The sequence below is a fragment of the Antennarius striatus genome, chromosome 13, assembly GCF_040054535.1.
Source record: "Antennarius striatus isolate MH-2024 chromosome 13, ASM4005453v1, whole genome shotgun sequence".
Lineage (NCBI taxonomy): Eukaryota > Metazoa > Chordata > Actinopteri > Lophiiformes > Antennariidae > Antennarius > Antennarius striatus.
Window position 1 is genome coordinate 20,844,078 of NC_090788.1, and position 25,865 is coordinate 20,869,942.

The 25,865-nt window shown below is 43.8% G+C and overlaps 1 protein-coding gene across 3 annotated transcripts in view; it reads left to right on the plus strand.

The window, feature by feature from the left end:
- robo3 (roundabout, axon guidance receptor, homolog 3 (Drosophila)) overlaps positions 1 to 25,865 on the plus strand; it is a 79,277-nt gene that overhangs the window by 25,485 nt on the left and 27,927 nt on the right. For all 3 annotated transcript variants that reach the window (XM_068331011.1, XM_068331013.1, XM_068331012.1), the window contains exons 3-7: positions 15,016 to 15,173; positions 16,420 to 16,540; positions 17,681 to 17,819; positions 18,553 to 18,680; positions 25,127 to 25,251. In XM_068331011.1, the coding sequence (XP_068187112.1) occupies positions 15,016 to 15,173; positions 16,420 to 16,540; positions 17,681 to 17,819; positions 18,553 to 18,680; positions 25,127 to 25,251 (671 nt within the window). The remainder of the gene's footprint in view (positions 1 to 15,015; positions 15,174 to 16,419; positions 16,541 to 17,680; positions 17,820 to 18,552; positions 18,681 to 25,126; positions 25,252 to 25,865) is intronic.

Consider the following 25,865-nt stretch of genomic DNA (forward strand, 5'->3'; position numbering starts at 1 on the left):
TGTGACCTCACGATTCATCTGAAGGTAACCCCCCCCCCTTCCGTGTTTATGTGAGCCTGGAGGTGTGTTCAGGCCTCACTAATGAGATTGCGGAGGAAAGAGCCAGTGGCCGTTCTGGTCTTAAAAGAGGGGGCTCAGATGGCCACGGGCCCCGATCTGGCTTAACCCCTCCTGTATGATCCGACCGTCTGCTGGTCAATGAGCCAGACCCACCAGTCAACCCCCCTCCCCTCAGGAGGATAGCAATGAATTAATTAGACCATACTAGAGGCGAGTGACCGGTGATGAACGTGTGTGTGTGTGTGTGTGTGTGTGTGTGTGTGTGTGTTCTCTGTGTCGTAGGGGGTCAATGGGACAAAGGCAGGATAAGGGGATTGTGCTGGGGGGGAGAGGCGTTAACAACAGGTGGTGCAGAGAGGAGCTGTAACCCCCCCACCCCCCTAACGACAGCGTCGGGTTCATGCGGGCTGTGGGGGACAATAAACGGCCCCCCGCTCCAACTGTTGTGTCCAATCACATCCCATTATCACACAACCGTCCCTCTGTCCTCAGTGGCCGTCTTCTGGACCTTGTGTGTACACACACGTGTACACACACGTACACACACACACATGTGTGTGTACGTGTGTTTCCATGTAGGTGTTCCCCACATAAATGTGGAAGGAGCCAAAGTCACATTCAGTGTGTTTTAAGCCACTCCCCTTTGCTTTACTGTCATTTAACGTTTAACTTTGCTCCAAATAAAAACATTTTATTGTGATAATTTTATGTCGGTAGAAGAAAAAAAGCTTTTTTCAAATTTAAATATTGACTAGAAAAGGAAAGGGAAGTTGAAGTTGCTGCCCCCCCCCCATGACCCAACTCTGGATAATGTGGATGAAGATGATGATGATGATGAAAATTTAAATTATAAAACACGATGCAAGCAACCTCCTGTTTTGGATCATGGAGGCCAACAGTAGCCATCTGGCAAAACTGCACGTGTGTGTGTGTGTGTGTGTGTGTGTGTGTGTGTGTGTGTGTGTGTGTGTGTGTGTGTGTGTGTGTGTGTGTGTGTGTGTGTGTGTGTGTGTGTGCTGCTTCAGGGTGGAGTTTAAAAGAAAGAAATACGAACTAGAAAATCCAGTCTTGTCACACACAAAGTAGTTCCGACTGTCTGAAGGAAGGAACCAACTTTTCCTCTGTCTCACGTCCTGTTTGGCAAAACATGGAAATATTTTTATTTTGCTTTTTAAAAAATGTGCGCCTCACAACAACATTACTGAAACAACGGTCATGGTAGGGTAAATCTGCATAGGAGGTGGGGTAATAAAGGGAAGTACATCACATCAGTTTTACCCTGCAGGTTTCAAGTTTGCATTTTCAGAACCACAAAACAATTGTTCAGGTTTGTAGTTTGAACTATTGTCAGATATTTTACACAGGTATTCACCTGTTCTTACCAGCTTCACTGATTAGCCACTGCAGTGTTTTGCATTGTGGTAACCAATGATAAACCCAGATCCTGGTACGGTGGGGGCGTTATCCAATGAGGCGAGGACCTACTACTTTTTTTAAAAAAATCTCGTGCTCCTGATCGGAAGGATGCCAAAGAAGAGGCTGTTGGGAATGAGGAGTACACACCGCAGAGGGAGTAGCTCCAAACAAATCAATCAAATTTTCTCAAATAGCAGAAGCAGGATAGTCTGAAGCATCATTAATGACACAGTGAGCACGGGAGGCCAACAGATTCAATATACAGTTCAAACTAATCAATCAAACACCATTAGAGAGGCTAAAAAGGGCAGACATGAAAGAATGCAGGCGGAATCTTCTGGATGCTGTTTCAGATCAGGAGAGAGAGAGTGTGTGTGTGTGTGTGTGTGTGTGTGTGTGTGTGTGTGTGTGTGTGTGTGTGTGTGTGTGTGTGTGTGTGTGTGTGTGTGTGTGCTGAGGGCAGCCTTCAAATTTTAAAACGGTCTTCATTTAAATTCCTTTCAGCACATTATAGTTAATGAACCAATCAGTGGAGTTATTGGGAAAATAATTGTGTTTATTGAACAGTGAATTACGGTTATTTACGAGCTGGTCCTGTTGGAAGGACAGCTCAGTGAATTACATTTGACTTACGTAGATGAATGGGTTTATTCAGCCAACATCGTTATATGCAGCCGGGTTGTCCAGTCATACAGGTGTAACTCAAAAAATGTGAATATTGTGAAAAAATAAATTACATTGATCCCTCGTTCCTCGCGGTCAATGTGTTCCAGGAACCACAGGCGATTAACGAATTCTGCGATAAAGCGAAAAACTATTTATCTTATTATTTACGATAATTTAAACTTTTACAACCCCTTTTCTATCTGTATTACTTTTAAAATACTCTGATAGGCTGTTTAAAACACTTTTGTGTCTCACGGAACGTAGCGCACTTCTGGATGCCGTCAGCCAATAGAATGTGCATACGGTATCACATGACTGCCTACCAAAAATCTTAATGTGTGAGGGTTTACTGTATTCTAATTATTTAGATACACTTCTCTCATGTTTGAACTTTTCGTCGTAAATGGAGCTTCAGTTGGTGGGAAACATCCTTTTTGCTGCACAGCTAATGTTTTCCAGGTCATTTGAATGATTGATCATTGATATTTTAGCGATTGCATAAATTAATCTATGTTATGGAAGTTCATTCTATTTGGCAGTTGTACATAAAAGACAACTTAATCCACTAATCGCATCTTCTCATTCGTTGATGCACAGCAGCCCTTTAGTTAAATCTCAGGAGTAGTTTTTCATTTGATGACTGATATGGTTTCTAAATGACATTTTAAGCCATATTTTCCACACTGCTGTGCAGCAACTTCAAAGCTCTTTGTGAGTAATTAGTATTTGAGTGACAGGAAATATCAATATGTTCTGATTCACTGTTGACCAAAGTTTAATTAGCATTATGAGAATATGCACTTCCCTGTCTGCATATAAATCAGGGGTTATGCTCTTACCTTGTGTTTTTGTCCTGCTGCTACAGATTGCTATTGGATGTTTATCCTGTTTGGGCTTTTAGTGTTCCTTTTCTGTTCTCCCCAATCTTAGCTGTCCAGTTCCCTGACTGATAACGGCATAGGGACTGTTTAAAAAAGTGGTTTCTCTCTGAAATGTAATCTTCGGAACTTTTACATTGACAGAAGCATTCAGTCTTCAGGATTTGGAAATACTGGCCATGTATTGTAAATTTGACCTGTCTGAAATAGTAAATACAGGGGCGAATAGCTGTGGAAAATGCTTATTGATTTCTACTCATGTGTATTTGTACAAGATTCATTTTCTCATTTCAAGATTCACAACATGCTCCCACCTCGAGTTAGAAAAGGTCAGCGAATGGGGGCTTAAGTCAGCCAAGTGGAGCTAAATGGATTTCAGCCTCAAGATCCATCTGTTTTTGGAGTTTGTTGACAGGGTGGAAAATTGGAACTGTTGCTCTTCTCTCCCTCGATTGCACCGCCACTCCCCTCCCCAACAAAGTCAGTGCAGGGCAGTAAAGGGGCATGAACCGGCGTGGCACACTAACTAGGTAAAGAGTGTCGACCACGAGACAGGATACGATGCTTGGCCATCTGTCCCAGTGATGTGAGCGCATTCACGAAGGCTTGACAGGAAGTACTGTGGCATCATTTGGCCTTTTGCTTCTAAGTAAGCCGTCTGGGACAGCTGAAGAGGTGGTGGTGGTGGTGGGGGGGTCATCTGATCGGGGTAGACTGCCAGGAAGACACTGATATCAGGGGAAACGATTCGCCCTCTTCACCTCTCAGTGTCAGAGTCGGCGACCTAACAATGGAGCCACACAAACGTCCCATGTGACAGGGTGTGTGTGTGTGTGTGTGGGTCTGTGTGTGTGTGTGTGTGTGTGTGTGTGTGTGTGTGTGTGTGTGTGTGTGTGTGTGTGTGTGTGTGCTAACAACAAGATGCACTGCTGAGGAAAGTGACAGGACTTCTTAGAAGATGGTGAGACAGCATAGAAAACTGTTCACACACTTACAAGCAGCTGTCAGGATCCTCTTTCTCTGTTCTTAGCTTTTAGCCGTCCATCTCCCAACAGACAGGGCCGGTTTGTTTTCTCACCAATTCAAGAAAAAAGAACAGATTTCAATGTCGTACTTTGCCATCTCACAATAAACAAATGTTCTGAATAAACCTGGTGCTATAAGCCTGCTGCTGGGAGCCTGTCTGATTCATGCTTTCACATACGCTGAAAATGACAAGTTGCGTTAACTATTCTGATCCACGACAGGGTTCTGGTTCTTTTCCGTTAAACTTAACTTTAATAATAAGTACTTTTTGGAGGATATTTCCCACGGGAAGGTCGCCCAACCTCCATGTAGCTGGTCAACATACCCGTTACATCACGGGACACACCTCTCGTCCACCTCATGTAAGCCTCTCATCGGCTGTGACAAAAGAGGATGCTACAGCTAGATGTATTCCAAATAATGTAGTTCAGTTTGAAGTGCTGCATCCATTCATCTTTAAAGGCTTAGCACACGTACAGTATGTCAAACTCAAGGCCCGGGGGCCAAATGTGGCCTGCCACATCGTTTTATGTGGCATAAAAGGTCTATAATGTCTAAAAATAAATTGGTCAAAAGTGTGCTTTGAATAAAATTACATTTCCCACAAAGCAGTATTTCAGCCGGTTTAACTTTGACAAAACCATTTTCAACAAAGGTAATGTCTTGACTTGAGTTTGATGTTATTTTTCTTTATTCTCTTGGGTAGTTTGATCCTTGATTGATGGAGTGTAGTGGGGGTTTTTCAGTACCTGACACCGAGGGCCATTATTTTGATGTGGCCATCGGTGAAAATGAGTTTGACACCGCTGGCTTAGTAGATACCAACAGCTTTAGAATACTACATTTTAAAAATGTATCATGACCTGACTTCTCCCTCTGAGAGATCAACATGCTGTTATAAATACGTGACTCTACATTGGATTGCAGGTCCTTTCATTGACTGTGTTGATGCTCAAATGTGTCGTCGTCTCCTAACTGAATGCAGACGCTTTGCTTTATTACGTAGCACCGTAGTTGGCTTTAACATAGCCTTTTAACATTTCACTTGAGTTGCCTTATTGTTGGAAGGGGATTCTTTATGCTGCTCATTGCCACCAAAGTAGTCAATAAATAATGAGATGTATGTAAGTGTGATCATGTTGGGTGGGGTCACCCATTGTCTGTCAGTGCTTTGGTTCAGCCTGTTCCCCTTGAGGTCGAGTTAAAGACTGTTTCTAGTTTTCCAGATGGTTGAACTACAGTAGCCTTGATTGGGCCACGGGGTCAGCTGAGGGCAGTTTGGGGCAGGGTGGTGGTGGTGTGAAGGGGAGCCCTTTGGTTGCTTTACAATGGGCTTGTCAACAATGCTCAATGACCCTCTTACCCCACCGCTATAGGCCGCACGACGTTGGCCATTACTAGATTAAAGTAATCCTCTTTTCAGGGCCAGACAACTGCTTTATTAGCTGCCCACACACATCGGAGTCCGACCACCTCTGTAATGGTATTGTTGTTGGAGACCCTCAAGGATCACGGTGGTTGTTATGGGTTTGGGTTGGGTGGGTGTTGGTGGGGGTTCCATTAATTCTTAGTAACGCTTTGCTTTTGCCAACTGTATTTATTCATGTCTTTTGAGGTTTAACACTATTACACACACTACAGTCCTTGCCATATTTTCCATATCACATACTGGTGGACATATTGCTTGACTTACAATCAAACCAAGTGCACATATGGGCGTACATGTTTACAAATCCCGCGTCTCCTTCCATCTCCTTTCTTTGCTTGCAGTCCAGTCCTTTTCTCTGAATCTCAGTGCATTGTTTTTGCCAAACATCTCCCATTAAAATGCTGTTTCATCTGTTCTTTTTCTCTGTTCCTGAAGGCATGGCACATCTCCAAACGAAGCACAAATGTTCCTTAAAAATCCTTTCCAGAATATCTCTGCTTTCGCTGACAGATCTTTCTTTGTCAAAAGGGCATATGCGAGCCTGTCAATCATGTGTGAATGGCTTTGACTGATTATTTATTCAGCTTTATGAGGAGGGGGAGTCAGTCAAGCTGATATAAGTATTGTCAAACAGTGTGAATATTTCATGAATTGCAGGGGTTATTTGAAGAGATGTGGTAGAGATGTCTATCTCTGTCATTTACATCTCATGTCCTTAGGAGGTGTCTATTTACTTATCGTGTTGTGTAATTTTGGGATGCATGTCTCTAATCGTTGACACATGCAATCTTCTATTCTTTCCACCAAACAGACACATTTCTGGACTGAAATCTTCAACCTGTTAAACAATAAACTCATAAATACACTGCTTCATTTACCCGATAGACTGGAAGAAGAACAACCATTTACCTTGACTGCACTCCATTTAACGTCTTTCCCCCTCAGAGGTCAAGAGCCTTGGGTTTATCATCTGTTACCAGAGAGAGCAGGGAGAAATAAATCTTAAACACAGCTATTTTATAATGTGAAATTATCGATCCAGGGTAGAAAATAGTTGCTTCTCAGAGCAGGAGGTCAGAAGTCAGGGTTACTGGCACAACAGTACCCTCAAGCGGGAAACAAATCACCGTCTCTCCCAAGGATATTCCAGCAGGTCTGGGTTCTCTCTCCTCCAGTTTTCCCTGTCTGATACTTATATTTTCCCGGAAGAAAAATCCACACTGTCACTTTAATTCCTAGAGATTTAGAGTCCATACTTGGCTGAGCTTGGTCGGCAAGCTATCAGGAGTCGGTGGAGTTGTGTGTGTGTGTACCCAATCAGAAATTGCAGAGATGAAACACAAAGATGAAAAATTGGCAGAAAAACACACGGGGCCAACATGGCATGCCAAGGGGTTTTTTTTTTTTTGTGGATTATCCTCCAGGTTGACGGGTGGGTGAGCACAGCTGGAGCAGCAGCAGCAGCTAAGAACTGGGATAGGAACTTGCTGCTGAGGTATCCATAGGTGAGCACACAGGAGACTGGAAGGAGCTGTAAACAAGGAAGAGAATTTGATGGTGAACATTAGAGTTGGCACACGATTGTAGAAAGGAGTCAGTGCTTTATCCTTTAGTGCCGGGGTGGACTCTTCAATATGAGAAGAATTTACCTTCAAGTAGTATAAAATTAGTATAAAATACCACCCCCTCCCCCATCTTAAAATATGGTTATTTCAATTAAATGTGCACAGCATGCCTCAGGCTTGTTCTGCTCTGTTTGTGCACATATATCTGTGCATGCATGTGTGATGGAGGAATGAGAGGAAAGTAAAATTCTGGTGGGAGGGATGGAAGGCTAGCCAAGAGCCTTTAATGCCTCTATACACACACATATAAGCATGAAGTACTATTTGTGGGTCATGGCATGAAAAGACCCGAATCTCTCCTCAACCAAGAGTCATTTCAGTGCTCCAGGTGCTTGATTTTTATTTGGTGCTGTTATTATCATTGTTGGTGGAACAGCCATGGCCGTCATTCCACCTCTGACAGAAAGCAGCCAGGCACAGTCAAGTTGGAACAGCCCCACCTTCAACTGGGACTTCACCGTACTATAAGGCACGCTGGACTATAAGGCGCACCTCCAATGAATCGCATATTTTAAAATCTTTCCATATACAAGCAAACCTTGGTTTTTGAAAGCTTTAGACATCGAACAAATTGGAATTCGACCAAAAAATTCAGAATTATTTTTGTCTTGGAAGTCGAACTCGAAACAAACGCAGTAACATCCATCCATCGAACAGCCTTCCAGAACGAATTGTGGTCGGGAACCGAGGTTTGCCTGTATAAGGCGCTCTGGATTATAAGGCGCACTGTCAGTTTTGGGGAAAATGAAAGGCTTTTAGGTGCGCCCTGTTGTGCGGAAAATACTTTGATATGCTAGATGGACATCTCAAGGTGAGAGGATTCAGAGTGACTCTTAAATCACGCCCAAGGCTCTCGTGCGATTCTACCATTCACACTTCTGTTGGTCACTCGGTAGCCGTCGTAGCTCACTAGTGCACTTGAGGAGCTCGTCAGCTACGGACTGATGCAGTCAGTTCTTTGTGGAGCTGAATGAATAGACAGATCACAGCTGCACGCTCCATGAGTAATCAGTTTCTTCAGTTCTTAAGTTTCCCACTCGGGGCAGTGCAGAGACATCTGTTTGAAACGTATGCAGTTCACTAATTAGTGAGAACCCCCCCCCAACTCCAATTGTCCCATAATTTTCTTTAACCACACGTGCTGTGTCCCACGCTCTGCCTCATGAAGCACCAGCGCTCTTAAACACGTCGAGTTATTGTCACATGATCACCGTCACATGACTGCAGCCCAGGCATCCTCAACCCTTGTTCCACAGCACGCTACGGGCCACGTGCTTCATTAACACACACACACACACACACACACACACACACACACACACACACACACACACACACACACACACACACACACACACACACACACACACACTGCTCTGTGTGGCTGGTAATGAGTGTCTCCATGTGGGGCCCTCAGTATTGCCTACAGCCTGCATCACATCTATTACCCCCCACCCCCCCAGACTGCACCACATCCACCCAACCCCCCCCTTCCAACCCGTCAGGGTGTGACCAGACTGTTGAGGGGCCGGGGTGGGGCATTTATGAGCCCTTAAAAAGCCATGAAGCATCGCACCTTGACAGATAATCTCATGTATTTTTTCTTAGCAGCGCGCGGGGGGGGGGGGGGGGGGGGGGTGTCAGGCACGACTGTTTCTCATAATTTATCTCTTAATTCAATGTTGGGCAGCATCTACATGTAGTGATGCTATAATTAGTCATGCAATCATCTAGAGCCTCCGAACAGCATCACAGGAGGGTATGGATGTTTAATCCAGCGTCATTGTCTTGCGAGTGTGAGATTGTTATGCTGTATGGAGGGATTATCAAGATTTACAACAGACGTGTGTCATCAGCACCTTCTCATAATGTAAATCACTGGTCCCCAACTGTCTTGGCTCCACAGACCGGTGTAACGCCAGACAATATCTCCACAAACCGTCCTTTAAGATGTGGTGGATGAATACAACTAAATGAAATACAACTAAATGAAATACAACTAACTGAAATACAACTAAATGAAATACAACTAAATGAAATACAACTAACTGAAATACAACTAAATGAAATACAACTAAATGAAATACAACTAAATGAAATACAACTAACTGAAATACAACCAGCAGAAAAACTGTTTTGCAGCTTCTATTTCTTTGAAGTCGGAGCTTCTTCTTCTGTCCTCAGTTTTTTTTACCCTTCGCAGAGAAACTTTCCAAAGACGTTTGTTCTAGTTTATTTTTCCAGCTTGGAGAATTTCAAATTAGCAGTAATGTATTCTGTGGTAACGGCCGGAGCGGCCTTCTTTAAAAAAGTAGTCATGTGACCAAGGCAAGCGTCTTGAAAAGCATCAAGATTGACTCACAGATGGACGTGGAGGAGAGAATCCACTCATTTACGACAAGACAATCAGGTCAGAAATAAAACAGTAATAATGAAAGTTCTGGATTCCTTTTGTGTGACCCGGTTCCGTTGACCCATGGACCGGTACCGGGCCACGACCCGGGGGTTGGGGACAAATCCTCACGAGTCAAACAGTCTTTCTTGAACTCGGCCCTCCTCTGGTCTTCTTGCCGTTTTGGGACCAGCTGCTTTAGAACCGTCAGCGCCAGGCTGGTTGGCAGCATTTGCAGGGGGCGGGGGGGCCCTGTCGGGATGGGGGGTGGGTTGCTAAATGGACTCAGCTGACCTTTTAACGGCTATGTGAGCTGATGCTCTGGGGGGACAAAAGAAAATAGAGGGAGTAAATTTGAGGGGGCAAAGACTTTGATGAACAGGTTATGTGTGCTGGAGATGTGGGGGGGGGGGGGCGTTCAGGAGAAGGTGACCCCCAACTGGACCTGTGGGGGCAGTAATTGAATGTGATTCCCATTCATTTAGCTTTAGCAGCGGCGTTACGTCTTTGACTCAAGGCCATAAAATACTTTTAAGGCCCGACGACCCCAACCACGGGAAAAATAACCTCAGCTGTGTGTGTGTGTGTGTGTGTGTGTGTGTGTGTGTGTGTGTGTGTGTGTGTGTGTGTGTGTGTGTGTGTGGACTGAGCTGGTCATATTGGATGCAGAGGGTGTTCCACTGATCCAGCTGCTGCAGAGAATCTGTTTGTATTGGGTGGGTTGGGGGGTGGGGGGGTGGGCGCTTAGAAGCAGTGCAGACATCTGTCTCAAAATGCGACACCCCCATCCCACCACACACACACACACACACACACACAACACACACACCAATATCCTGTATGGGCTGTTCCATCATGTGTAATGGTTGATAGGGATCGGAGGGGGGTCCACTCTGGATAATGAGAGCGGCTGATGGAAGATGGGTTCTCATGGGGGGCCCCCCCTTTTAAGACCCAAGGACCTCGACTGATATTGCCTGAGGGAACAAGACGAAAAGAGAAAACGCCGCTGGGAGAGGCGATGTGTCGCCGCGTGTTCACGCCGCGGCAGATTGCCTCGTGTCGGGACGGCGGAGGATGAGTGATGGACTGATGGTCAGCTAACCCCCCCCCCCCACACACACACACAACACAACAGTCTAAACCTGAGGAGTCTTTTCTCTGGTGGCTAAAGAACTATCTGTCATTCTGTCTTTACCATCTGAATATTTATTTGGGGGGGGGTTCCAGTAATGAGAGCAATAAAACCATTTAATTAAAAGTCCCCCCAAAGGTGTTTTTTATGTCCAATTAAATGGTCAGATGATGCCCTGATACCCAGCAGGGTCATGGTATTTCACACACGTATTAAATCAGAGTCAGATAACGTCTCCTGGCCGACATCGTCAGGCGTGTCAGGCGTCGTCCTCTTTATAAGGATTTAATTCTTCTAATGAATTTCCAAATCAGCGTACATGATAAACACAAGCGCTACACGCACAGATAGATGTCATTTGTTATTGTGTGATAAATGTGCATGTCTTGGTGTGAAACCACAGCGACAGACGGGAGGGCTGGGGTCCAGTCAGTCGTCACTGACGCAACACGCTTTATTCCCCCCAACACGCTCAATTTATAAAGTCCTCAATTTTAACAGCAAAATTATAGATTGTTCCAAGATTAGTGGTCATAGTGCTCATTTTTCAGCTTTTCCTCCTAGTGTTTCACAATAAAAGCCACACTTAAAAATGAATTAAATTGAAATACTGCAGGGCTTTTTATTTGAAACTGATACAGGAAATGGTACGTTTGCCTTTAAAGCATGTGACAGGAACTAGAGATGGATGGACAAGAAGCTTGGGATTAAAGTCTGAAACTTGTTGCTGAGCAGAATAATGTTGCTGCATGACAGCAACATGCAGGGAAGCAGCGCCCTGTGATATTAAACCAGCCGCTCATCCAGGGGTTCCTGCTAATCATCCACCTGCAGCTAGTTTGTCCCTCAAATTAAAAAGTTTTTAGCACATGCAACATATATATATATATATATATATATATATATATATATATATATATAATAAAAGTACCAAACTCTGTTTTGTTCTCAGACATCCATCATCCTTTCAGAAAGTGCTTTTGCAGACCTGACAAATCAAACAACTGGACTAAACTGATGAGCCCATGTTTGTCCCCATGGCTACACCACAACTATTGAAGGTCTGAAATCCTCAGTGATATTTTTTAGTTGCAAAAAGCCACCTTTATGTTATGCCACTTGTTTATAGGGTTTCGTTTCCAATCAGCCATCTATGTCTCCAATCCACGTCTGGGCCGTCTCTCGTCCCCTGTGTGTTTCTGCATGTCTGTGCTCTGATTAAAGCTCGCTGCTCATACCCAGTGGTGGAGATTACTCTGGCTTTGGTGGGAGGCTTTAAAGAAAGGGTCAAAGTGCACCTACTTAATATGGGCCTCAAAGGGCCTCCTGGGTAATTGCCAGCGCCTAATAAACTTGTAGGAACCCTCTTTCTGCTCAAATCTAGAGAGAATGGAAAACAAAATTGGAAATAAACTGTCGTGTGACAGGTCGTCGTGGCGATCCTTTAACGCCGCAGCATGCTAGCTCCAACTGTAGCTCTGGTACGCTGTCTATTTCCATTTTTGCTGTATGTGATGAAGCTCCTGAGCAATATAGTCAGGGTTCAGTTAGTTAAATAAAGAGAGAGGTGTTAGAAACAGGACTAAGATGGGGTCCTGGGTGTGGTTTGGAGTGTCTCGTCCCTGAAGAGAGAGACAGAAAAAGGAACGTAACATTTCAGGAACCCACATTGAATACTAGAGACACGTGTTTTATCGCGGCAAAGCAAGCGCGTCCTCTGTTAGCTAATGATAAAATGAAAAATGTCCTCCTTCCTCCTTAAACGCTGATGCACCTGTCTGCTGTGACCTTGATTAGAGACAAACAGGCTGATTTATCTGCCCCAGCCACACTCGCCCTCATTCAGAGAGTACCCCACGCTATCTGCCCAGTGAGAGCAGCGAGCCTCCATCACACAGTCTGACACGGAGACTTTAGTGAAGATAGCAGCTATTTGAAACGAGTGGATAGATGGGGGGGGGTGTGGATGAACGCAGTTATGCTGTATTGATGGTGATGATAATGGGGTGTCCCCAGGCTTTGTTGGCTGGTTGGGGGGGGGGGGGGGGGGTGCCATTAATCAGATGAGGCGGTGACCCTCCCCAGCTGGACCGTGGTATTAGACGTTTGTGCTGTTTGTCATGCAGACACACATCTGCAAACACCATGTATACAGTATACGTATATCATCATATACTGTATATATAAGAACATGAATATATGAACACATACAGTATGAGCACATATCTACTTTATACAGTTTAGGGACCAAAATGCTGAAATAACAATGGGTTCCAATGGAAACCATCCATCCATCCATCCAAAAGTTGTCAACACATCTTTTGTTTAGTCTTGTTTAGGGGCAGATTGTGGACTGGGGGGGAAGTTAAAGTATTTTTGAGATGGATCGAGGTACAAATTTTTTTCCCACCAGTAGTCTACCATGGTTTTGGTAAAGAATCATCTCAGAGTGTTTTCTTTGTGAAGCACCCATAGAAGATGGTTCACTGGCTGTGAAAAACATTGCTCAATCACATGAAGTTTTTCTGATAAGGTAAGATCCACCTCATGCCTCGAGAGAATAAATGTCACTGTTGTTAACACATTACACGTCACACAATCTGCTCACATCAATCAACCACCCACGAGTCGTCATCAAGGATTTCTTTAAGTGTAGAAATCTTAACACCCCCATTAATATTTGGATAGAGTTGCTTGGAACGATTTTAGAATATTTTTAATAAATGCACACAAGAGATACTGACATTAAAATGATTTTGTGAGGAATTCATTTTCAGACCAATTAGGGTTTTATATTCTGATTGTGGGGTTTTGGGGGGTTAGCCACATAAGAACGCTGCTGGAGTCATCATATTGGTTTATTCTCTTTGTGGTCGGACTCCTCGCCTGCAGGCCTGCGTGGCTTTGGCCTCTTCCTGACTGACTGGTATTATCATTCCAGACGACAAAAACCATCCTTCAAAGTGTAATCGGAGAGGTCGCTGAGCTCTAGAGACCGAAATGAGAAAGAAAAAGCCAAACCCTCAGGTAACGGGAACAAGAGGTTGAATAGGTAACGGAGACAGGGGGACTCAAAGACGGATCTCTTCTCCATATTCAGTAATCAGAGTAGCCCCTGTAGTAGCTAGTGCTGATTTAAGTTATGCACTAGGGTTGCATAGAATCCAAAAACGCTTGGTTTTACTTTGGCATTTTACTTCCAAAGCATTTTTTGTTTTGCAGATTGTTGGTCTTTCAGACGGTGTTTTTCTTTACACACTAATGACAGCATTAAGTGTCAGACCAGCTCGGGTTGTACAGGATTGTTTTCTGACATGTGATGAGACGTTTCTCAGAGTGCTAGAGTGATTCATCCCGAAACAATAATATACTGAGGGTAAAAAACAACTTTAATCACGTTTTTTTTATGTTTAGCCCTTCAAAAACAACATTTTTTACTAGAATGAAAAACCATTTCTCCTCCTTTTTTCTTCACACAACGGAAAGCACACACCTGTGATATTAACAGGGTAGTCTGGCAGCAAAGCAGCAGCACCGTAAATTATAGTTATAGAAGCACAATAACAAGAAAATCCATTTCCGTCATTAGCCTTTCTTATTAAGACTTCAGACCGGAGTGGAGGAGCAGAGATTTCTGTTTTCTTCAACGGAAAAGTCAATTGTTTCTCCGAGGCGAACCTTCTTCACCTTTTCCAGGAACATTACTTTGTGGGAAGCTGTTTCCTTTGTGTCCTTTATTTACGTGTTATGGGTTTAGTGAGAACTCTTCTTCATTCACTGACAAACTGCAGCCCACTCACTTTTTACCACACATTCTCTTCATAATTTAATGACTGTAATTTAATGGTTCTCTTACTTCAGGTGATTTTTGTTCCAGGATTATAAATATTTCTTTTTAATTCTTTGAGCTATTAAAGCAGGTATTTCTAAACCAGAGCTGCTCAAATTGGTGATGAAGCCTTAAATTTCATACATTATGCTGTTACTTGTCATGTAGTCTTTGTTTATGCATGTATGTTTGCCAAAGGCGTGTGTGAGTGTGTTTGTGTGTTTGTGTGGGCGAGGCAAACACTGAATAATTCATCTGCTATGTGTGTGTAGCGGCTAGCTATGAGAGTCTACATTATTAATCCGCTGTGACACATGACATGAGTGAATGAAGACCTTCGGGGGGACGCTTGTTCAGCTGAGAATGATCCAAGATTTAATCTGGATGTTGGAGGTTGTTTCTTTCTGGCCAGATGTCAAACAGAGCAGCACGCGTGTCAGAGGACACGTGTCACCAACACGCTAGTGGTGACAGAATTACTCCTGTACAGACAGATAAAAGACAGCATCATCAGCATATGTGTGCCCATCCTCGAACACGTGTCTTTCCTTTTCTCCAGTTCTGAGGGACGACTTCCGTCAAACGCCCAGTGATGTGGTGGTAGCAGCAGGTGAGCCGGCCGTCATGGAGTGCATCCCCCCCCGGGGTCACCCCGAACCCACCATCTCCTGGAAGAGAAACAACATCCGAGTCAACGACCGCGACGAGAGAATCACCGTGAGTTCCAGCTTCTTTCACTAGAGCAGTGGTTCTTAACCTGGGTTCCATCGAACCCTAGGGGTTCGGACATCATTAGCCTACCTGTGCTACAGGGAACTTTGTGCACTCAGTAGTGGATTTAAGCCTGTCATGATGGTACGTCATCTGATTGCTTTATTTATATTCTAATTCATAGCAACTATGTTGAGCAAAAAAAGAAAGTGGTCAGACGAACATGTGTAACCTGAATGTACCTGTACTGTATAACGGAACGTGATGGGAGTCAGGGTTCTGCAGGATCTGAATGTCAAGTTGAACAACTCTAGTCTGGTGCTGGTAAAAATAAAGGAACACTTCCTGAAGCTGATGGAAAACAACAGAAACAGACTTTAGTGTGAAATGACATCAGAGTAACACCTGTCAAGGTGAAGCCACGCATATCTGAACTGGTCTCTATGACAACAGCAGAAGTCACACTGATTTACAGGTAGGTCATTTCATGTCAGTTCATGCACTGTCTTGGTTTAGTTCTTTGAAAAAGGTGACATTAGTGCACAATTCATTAAATACACCAATAAAACATAAACAACTCTTTCTTTTTTTGCTAAAGAAGGCTTCGGGGAGTGAGCACATGATACCAGCAGGGTTCTGTACCTCCAACAAGGTAAAGAACCGCTGCTCTAGAAACATTTATCGAACTAAGGTTGACTTTTCTCAGTCCACTGAATTAATTGTGTTTATTTCTCTGTTCAATCAATGGGGATCAATCCATTTCCATCACTGTTGATAATCCAAAAGTGACATTGCTATTGAACTGCATCGATGGTTGACTTTTCAGAATAACTGCCCCTACAGAGTTCAGTCTAGATCCAGATCAGACGTGTAGACCTGCTATCTGGCGGTGTGCACGTGTGTGAACGCCGTATATCACAATCAATCACTGCAGCTCCTTATTGCAAACTGAGCAGCGGAAGATGTTTCCGTGGTGATTGGCCTGGGGGGAGACCCATTGTCAAACGGTGTGAGGAGAAGCAGAGGAGCCATCTGTCAGGACACGCTGAAGATGACAGAATGAGTTCTCTCTTGACTAACATGCCTCAATATCCGGTTCCCAACCTCCTCCCATTTGTCTTCTTCCACCCCCCCCCCTTCCTTCACCGCTGTACCACCTCTTCAACCTTCTCCGCCTACACTTTTCTTGTCGTTTTCTCTTCCATCCTCTTTCCCTTCCTCTTCTTCTCATCCCTCGTTTCGTACTTTTCAGATCCGAGGAGGAAAGTTGATGATTTCCAACACTCGGAAAAGCGATGCTGGCATGTATGTGTGCGTGGGAACCAACATGGTGGGAGAAAAGGACAGTGATCCTGCTGAACTGGTGGTGTTTGGTGAGTAGACTGCATCTCCCAGAATGCTAATTCACTCATAAAACTGTACGGAGGAAGGAAAACATGGGATTTATCACCATGTGATGCTCGCAGTTGCATTTTTTGAACTGTAGAAATATTCTGGCCGTAAAAATCTTTGTGTTGAAATAACCCCGGGTGAGGTTTGATTGCAAACTGATTTATTTTCTCTTGAGCTCCTTCTTTCTGACGGTTAAGACAGAGATGAATTTCTCATAACCGCCCTTTGCTTTTGCTCTCCTGACCTCCAGCTTTTTCACTTCTGTCTGATTCCCTGCAGAGCAGAACCTCCAGCGTTCCCATCGTGTTTATTGATCCCAGGAAAGAGATTGAAGATCGATATTTTCTTTCTCCTCCCTTTTCCTCCTGCTAACCACCCCCACCACCACCCAGATGCTTCTCCTTCTGTGCATTGTGGTGGAAAAGTAAATCCTAACTCAGTGTGTAACACCCAATTTATCAATTACCGTTCCTAAAAATACACGTCCTGTCCACTACTGCCATTTGCGAAATTTGTATGCAGTATTTATAGCATATCTAGACTCATGTCTCTGCTCTCGCCGTGCTGAAAATTGATCGGAGGCTGCAATGCATATTATTGTCTCTGGACATGTGTATGCCGTCTACTTTATTTCCCTCCCCCCCTGTAATTTAGGCATAGACAAATTTATAATGATGCCAAATGGTCCTGTCAAGAGGGCTTTAGTCTGCATCATTTCCTCTGCTGCTGCAAACATCTCATAATCCTGGAAACCCCTTCAGGTTCATTTTCCTTTCTGAAGAATTAAGATTCATCATCGGTCCCTGTTTGTTTCTGGAGCCGATCCGGATCTGAGGCTCAGCTGAAACTCAGATCAGATCTTCGCTCTCGCTCTGGTGCAATGCAGTGTCCACCAGCTTCCACCCCTGCTCCTCTTCTGCTCCGTGACACTCTACATTACTCTGTTCTTTGTTCTGCTTATAGACACACACACACACACACATCATTGATCCAAAACTGGGAACTCCTGTCTGATTGGACTCTGAATAGATAATGTTAGAAAGGGATTTATATCAAACTTAATCCGCATGTGAAACTGGAACCATCTTTTAATCTGGTGTCCATCCTGTGTCTAATCCCAGAGAGGCCGGTGTTCACCAAACAGCCGGTGAACCAGGTGGTTCTGGCGGACGACACGGTGGACTTCTTCTGCGAGGTGCATGGAGATCCAACGCCGACTGTCCGCTGGCGGAAAGACGAAGGAGAACTGCCCCGGGGCAGGTATGACGGAACAACACTCACCGTGCTCTTAATTGGAACAATCACAGCGAAACGCTGGTAGCTCTGATACCAACTGGGGGCAGGGGGGGTAACGTAGCAACGGGACGCGTATCCACTAACAAGTGTTCCAGTAACTCATTAGAGAACAAACGTCTGCGTGTGCGACTGAGTGGATTCGTTACTGCTGGGTGTCGTCTGCCAGTGGTTGTGTGTGATAGTCATTACACCATTACAGGACACCACTGGTTCACACCTTGATGAATGTTTTACGTCCTGAAACTCATGGAACGCAGCACACTTTGGTGTATTAAAGAAACACTTAAAAGTGCTTTAAACAGTCTATCAGAATGTGGGAAAAGGTAATGCAGATAGAAGGTGGTTTAATATCAGAATGGGGGGGGGGGTCCACAAACGTTTAAATTACCGTAAATAATAAAATAGTTTGTAACAATATCGTGGATATCCTTCATCGCGTGTGGTTCCTGGAACGCATTAACCGCGAGGAACGTGGGATTACTGTATTATTAGAGATTTTGCTGATGAAACTTTATATCATCAATAATCTGAGATTCCAGATAAAAACAAATCAGTATTGCCCACAGTCTTTGCACAGCTTCATGAAGCAGATCACTTTGTATGAAACATTTAAACGTGACACTCTGGAGTAGCTGGGGCTTTTCCCGATGTGATCTGTTGATCTTGTGCTAAATATTACACGTTAACGTCTCTGCAGGTTCGAGATCCGCGGCGACAACAGCCTGCGTCTGACGCAGGTGCGAGGCGACGATGAGGGCACTTACACCTGCGTGTCAGAGAACAGCGTGGGCAAAGCAGAGGCATCGGGAACCCTGCAAGTACACGGTAAGACGGGGACCGCTGCTCTCCATCACACACACACACACATACACACACACACACACACATACACACACACACACACACACATACACACATACACACATACACACACACACACACACACACACACACACACACACACACACACACACACACACCCCGACGAGTCAAGCAGCACACACACACATCAGAAAAATATCATGTTTACAGCTCGAAGTCAAGCGACTGGACTCATACTGACTGGCTTCACATTAAAAATGTTGGTTTTTGATTTCAAAATATTTAAATCTTGAATTCAATGCATCAGGAAATGTTCAAAAAAATCTCTAAAATGTCTTTGGCCCCTGAAAAATCGTAAGAATCAGATTCTTCTTTCTTTCATATGTTTTTTTTTTTTTAAACTTTTTTATTGTGCTGTGGAGGATCACTGCAGCAAGTCAGAAAGCTGTAAATTTAATAGACACAAAGGAAAGTTTCAGTCACACGACTTTTTGCTTTCTTGTCCTCTGCCTGAAAAGCTGACAGACTGTCATCTCATTGCAAAGATTTCATGAAACGAATCCTCGCACGAGTACTTTATGAAACCCGATGACGGACTGTCGCGCCAATGACTTCTTTTCGCGCAGCGAAGTTTAAACGATGTAAGAAACAGTCATGAGAAACATGAAAAGATCAGATATGAGAACTAAGAATAACTGGCTTACTTCCAGCTGCCCTGTGAACATGTTACGTGTTCATTTTTTTTCTAGAATGTTGGTAAAATTGTCGAAGAAAGTACTTTTAATGACAGAAAGGTAAAAATCAGTCACATCCAGGAAGTCTCTTTACCACTTTATTTCAATAAATCTAGTTCAATGAGTAAAACTTGGCATGAAATTAGATCTTAGCACTGAATACATGAGTAAATTATTTGCACAGATGGACAGTTTTGTTATTCATTACTAAAGATCTCACCCACCAACACTCATTTATTCGTCTTTGTTCCCCTGTACTCAAAGCATTCATGGAAAATGGAGTAGAAAGTCAGTTTTTTCTCAAAAAATGTTGAATGTTTGTGTCGGCATCTGAATACAGGGAGATATTGTCAATAAAAGTCAGAAAACGTGACAGACGTTGAGGCTCGTGGTTTAAACTCCTTATAATATACCGCTGGTAGCACGCTGTTAACTATAAGAGAGAAAATGTGAAGAATGGATTTTAAGCTGTTGGGGGAGGGAGATCAAAAAGCGGTGAAATTGCGTGAGGATGAAGTCAGAGCGGCGCCCGGATGAGGAGTCTGTCGTGTCTGATGATAAAAGAGAATCCAGAGTTCTACTCTGTAACCGTTGAATCACCGAGAGCCTCTGTCGTCCATCAGCACACTCATCCTCACTGAACACACACACGTGCAATGACAAAGAGAACACACACACACACACACACACACACACACACACACACACACACACACACACACACACACACACACACACACACACACACACACACACACACACACACACACACACACTATTGATTCTCAGCGGCAGGTTAGAGCTAAATAGTGATTGATTTCTGGTTGGTGTATGCAGCTGCATTATTAAGGATAATAGGAAACACCATAAATGGTCACACACACACACACACACACACACACACACACACACACACACACACACACACACCTGCTAATCAATCAGAACACAATCTTCCCCATCCGCTCAGCTGCTGTTCCTTTCTTTTAGAAATCCCTCCATTTCCACTTCGGTCGATTTACATTCAGTGAATCCGTGTGAATATTAATGGTGAACGGACCTGAATGTTAGCGGCTATTCAGAAGTTCACTGCCTAGCTGCGATGTTTCATGTCATCATTCATGGTGAGCTCACCACATCATCTCATTCATGTTTCTTTTCTTTTCCACCCCTTCTTCATCGCTCCATTGCAGTCGGCCCGTCCAGTGAGTATTCCATTTCATCACATTTTGCATGCATATGTGTGTGTGTGTGTGTGTGTGTGTGTGTGTGTGTGTGTGTGTGTTTATGATGCTTTAAATGTACCATTATACAAGTTCATCTCTCCCACCTCTCAGTCACTTCACATGTGTGTGGGCGGGGCTGATGGAGAGAGACCACCTGACCCTTTTAAGTGAGGAAATGCATTTTCATAGGAAAAAAAACCCCACAGATATGGAACGCTTCCATTAGAGACGCTGCTGTCTGTGGACTATAATGATGTGAGTAGGCCCTCCCCACATGAGTCCACATACACCTCTTTAACTGACGCAGTCAGTAGGTGTTCTCATGCCTGCGTGAAAATGATAAACTAAATAAAATCCATGATTTTGGATGAGAGCAAACTGGAATAAATTAGGTGGGTATGGAGTACCCAATTATAACTGAGATTATTTGGTTGAAATGTCAAAAATCACACAGTTAAAAAAAAGGAGAAGGAAAATTAACATTTTCTGTCTCACTTGACCTTTTTCACTGAGCATTCCTCCTCTGGTGAGACATCAGTTACCCAATGATGTTTCTATTCTCTTATTTATTCTCTTATTTATCTCTATCTCTTATTTCTTAATTCTAAATTTATTCTTATTCTGACTTTGTCCTTACGTTCTGAAACAGAGCAGCTGTTACATAAAGTAATTTCCCTATGGGGACCAATAAAGGATTCTGATTCTGAAGTCCAAGAGTGAAATTTTAAGCAGCGTCACGATCAGGACGTCTTATGAAGGGCTGAGTCCTGGGGAGGTGACCTCACTGGTGGGACAATCCAAAAACTCTTTCTCGAACACACCCTGGAGGAATTGGAATCAAATTCTAAATAGTAGAGGACACTTCCTGTGATTGCATCCTAACTTACAAGTGCAGCGAGACTCCAGTCGTCCTCCAGTCTCAGGACTCGTCTGTCCTGTGTGTGACTTTGCTGCCTGGGGCAGAGAAGCAGCAGGAATCAAGAAAAGAAGACCATTAAATGGTGACTGAAGGAAGTTTTACCACACATTCTATTCTGAATGTGTGTGTGTGTGTGTGTGTGTGTGCGCGCGCATGTGTGTGTGTGACACACCCTCTGCATCAGCCTGGGGCAGTGACAGCTGTCAGTCACGTTTAGGTACCCCAGGAGCTCCTGCTGGGAGTGTGTGTTTGTTTTCCCCTGTGTGTGATAGCTGCGGTGCAAATCACATGTCAGCGTGCGAACAGGGTGATGGGGGAGGTAAGACGTTGTGGTTACGATCACTTTCTCTGCCTTTATTGATCCACACGCTGATTTGATACACGGAGCAGCTGAACGGTTTTCACACGTCAGTCGGTGGAGATGCTGAGCAAACAGAAGCGTTTGGCTGCTTCGTGTCTGTGTGCTGTGAGCTCCCATTGCAGAGAGATCACCAACAAGACCGTCACTGAGGACTAGTTAGGACTGACTAACAAGGAGGTTTATGGATGTAGTGAAAGAGGACATGAAGGTAGTTGGTGTGAGAGAAGAGGATGAGAAGACAGGGTTAGATGGGGGCAATTGATTCGCTGTGGCGACCCCTGAAGGGAAAAGCCCAAAGGAGGAGAAGAAGTTACTGGAGGTCAATGTTCGGACGACCAGAATCTCTCCTAACTTGAAATTATTCAAGTTGTCAAGAATTCCAGATCATTTTTCTCTCAGGTTTTGACTGAAATGAGCTGCAGGTCACAGCCGAACGAGACTCGCATCAAAGATGTGGAGAATTAACTGACATGAGATTGTCACCAGCCTTCACGTCAACACGTGATCGGCTCCATTCGTGTGTAGCCCTCAGAGAGACTGTAGCTACTCGCTAAGCCATCAGCTCTGGTGCTTCACACTCATCCCAGACTTTCCTCCTTCGGTTATCAGAAAAGCTGTGGAAATTGAACTTGTGCTTCTTTTCTATTTTCGCCTCCCTCTTGGCGTGTGATTGGTTGTGTTCTCCAGCTCTGGTGGCATCCACCACATGAACAACGTCTCCAGGCGCCGTTACATTCCTATCCGGAGTGTTGTAATCTTAATTTAGGCCCACTCTACCCTTACACGGCCTTTTTGTGCTTATCTGCCATCATCTTTGCAGACTCAATTATAATTTGAAGTGGAAAATTAAGGTTCCATGTGCTTGATGGGCAGATACAGCTTTCTATCTTTTTAAAGGGTACTTAAAACTACAAAAGCTGTAAAACGTAGCATCTGAATACTAAATGACTGAACAGGGGGCAGGCTGTGCTCAGAGCTCCCCTGACACACTCAGGCATTATTTGCTGGGTTTGTCATGTGTATTTCAACTCCTCTATTTAAATCCATCTCTATTTTCCATCCCATGTGAGGACGCTAATGTTTGTCGCTGCCCCCAAATCCAAAGCTGGGTGTCGCGTCGAGCACACCCATTACTGCTAATTATTTATTACAGCCTCAGGGAGTGTGCCAACTTGCCTCCTCAAATCAAACATTGTTATTCTCCAGACAGAGCTGTGTAGCACACCAAAAGCAGCGTTTTAACAGCCTAAATGTTCCTAGCTGTCAGTATATTTGGGTCAGACTTATAGTGTTGTGTCAGGCAGCGGAAAAAATATATCTGCTGTTGACACAATTTTATTAATCAAATTGCCTGCTTATCGCCGTTTTCTGATATGGACTTTTCTGTTATGTGTTCATCACATCAGTGTGTGCACAAGCCTGGAGTTGCATTACATAAGTAGTAAATGTTACACCACATTTCTTTAATATTTCATCAGGAAACAGGAAACCTCTCTATGAGGTATAATAGGCAGTCGTTATTGGGGGTGAATGACATAAAATGACATTGCCCACATCGCCACACTCCCATGGTGGCGATTGGTTTATGGTCGTCCGTTGGGTCGTCAACCACCAGGTTGAGTGTTTTCAAGCAAAAGCTCTTCCACAGTGTGTGTTTGTCCACCCCTATTCTTTTGGCAGAAGATGTTTGAGACGCTGACGCTATTGACTGTTGGGTTTTCTGCAACAATCTGAACTACAGCAGCCTAAATGAGCTGCCCCCACTCACATGAATGTGTTGACATCTCTGAAGTAACCCGTGGTGATAGCAGTCCTTAGCATAGCAGAGACCTGGGTGATTCCCAAGATAGGGGGACGAATTGTGTATGCAGGGCACGGAATCAAGCTTTCACACTCACCTCTGGTGAGTGATTACACGGAGCGAGTGTAAGCCACGGGAAGGGAGTCCAGAAACTTTGCAGGCAGTTCGTCTCAATCAGACCCTGAACCAACATTCACCCCTCCAGCTCCTGTGCTTTTCTTTCTTTCTTAGCTTTTTTCTCATTATGTAGGCACTCCGTTGAACTTTAACCCTCCTGACAAAATGAAAAAGACATTTTCCCTCTTTGATGTAACTAATGTCGGCAAGAGTATTTTAAAGTTTAATTGCTTGGGGTTGACAAATTGGAGTAATTTCAAGTTGTTGTTTAAACCTGCAATATAGAAACTTGTAGAAGAAGAGACCAGACCAGAAACACTGCTGCAACCGTGGGCTGATGGGTGTCTCTCTGGGAATATTCCCATTGATGGATGTAATATATTAATTATATATATTAATATTAATTAATTAATAATTTATATATATATATGGGTCTGTCATATATGGTTTTGACTAATTGATTTGGTGTCTTTAGTCAGAAAGGTATTGGACAAATCTACATATGGCTGAAGAAAACACATTTTGCTGTTTTTCCTGCTTTTGTCATAAAGATATTTTAGAGTTTTTGCTGTTTGTGTTTCTATTCTTATAGAAGGTTCGTCGGTGCCTCGTCTCGCTCTTCCTTTCGGGTTTCTCCAGATGCTAATTACATGTACAAAGAAAGAGAGGCTGGAGATCAGGTGGGAGGATGAGAAATCCATTAGGACTGGTGGAGGGCATCATTATGCATTCACACCTCCCTCTGTGCAGAAAGGCCTGTCACTTGCTACAGAATCAATAGATATCAAAGGTGTGTGTGCGTGTACGTGTGTGTGTGTGTGTGTGTGTGTGTGTGTGTGTGTGTGTGTGTGTGTGTGTGTGTGTGTGTCCTCTGTTTCTGTTCAAAGACATCTGATGAGCTGCTGCTCTGCATCAGGAAGGTGACCCACAAACCTGGATTTCTCTGGGTTCCGACCTTTGCCCAGGCGTAGGGCTGACTATCAACTAACTGACTCACTTGATCAATGATCATCTATAGCAGGTTGAATCAGTCAAAGATAAACTAATCAAGGCTGGACCACTTTTAAACCCACATTTACAGGGTATCACGCCGGCTCTACTCGGCTTCTGCTAACGGAAACACAAAAGATGGTGCAGTAGAAATGAGATTGTGGACACGGTCACGTCCCGGTTTGCAGAGTGACGCTCTGGTAGTTTAATTAAAATGTTTTTTTTAACTTGTTCTTTTTTTAAGCTTTTTATTTTTTATCTTTGAATTGGTAGACATTTCTGTCCGTTCTCTCTGCTGCAGTGCCTCCTCAGATCGTGGTTCGACCGCGGGACCAAATCACAGCTCCGGGTCGCACCGTCACCTTCCTCTGTGGCACCAAAGGAAACCCTCCGCCGGCCGTCTTCTGGCAAAAAGAAGGCAGCCAGGTAAGAACAGTTCAGTCATATTCATTAAAGTCAATTTCAAAGAGGAGGACACACCTTCTGCCCTCTGAGGCATCCATCAGGGTTTCAGGGGTAATTTGTGTCTGACAGCAGGCGGTTTGGAGAAAGGTGTCTGAGTGGCAGAGAGACCAGTCAGAATAGTGGAACCCTGAAATGGATGTGATCATTGTTCTTAAATTAAATTAAAAAATTAAATTATATTATATCTGCTTTACAACTTTTAAATGTGGTTGGCAGTTTCTGGGGTTGCTTTTCCAAGAAAGAACTAAAGGAAAAGCTTTCTATCATTAAAAGGAATGATGTTGAAAATCCAGACTTAACCTGGAATTAAGCAGTGCTAAATATGAGCCTGTTTATTTCATTTCTTGCTGTTATTTGTGGTTGTTTATTCTTGTTGTCAGAAATATATTCATATACTTTTGAACTGTAAATTGGCAGGAATCTCTTATTTTATGCAGACTGTGTGGTGAAACAGACCGAAAAACCTGGAGTGAATAACTAAAATAATTTTAATTTGTTCCAGCCTTGTAAAAACGTCCCAAACCCTCTAAATTGTGTCCCTAAACATATTTTTTATCAAACAACAGACACGTATA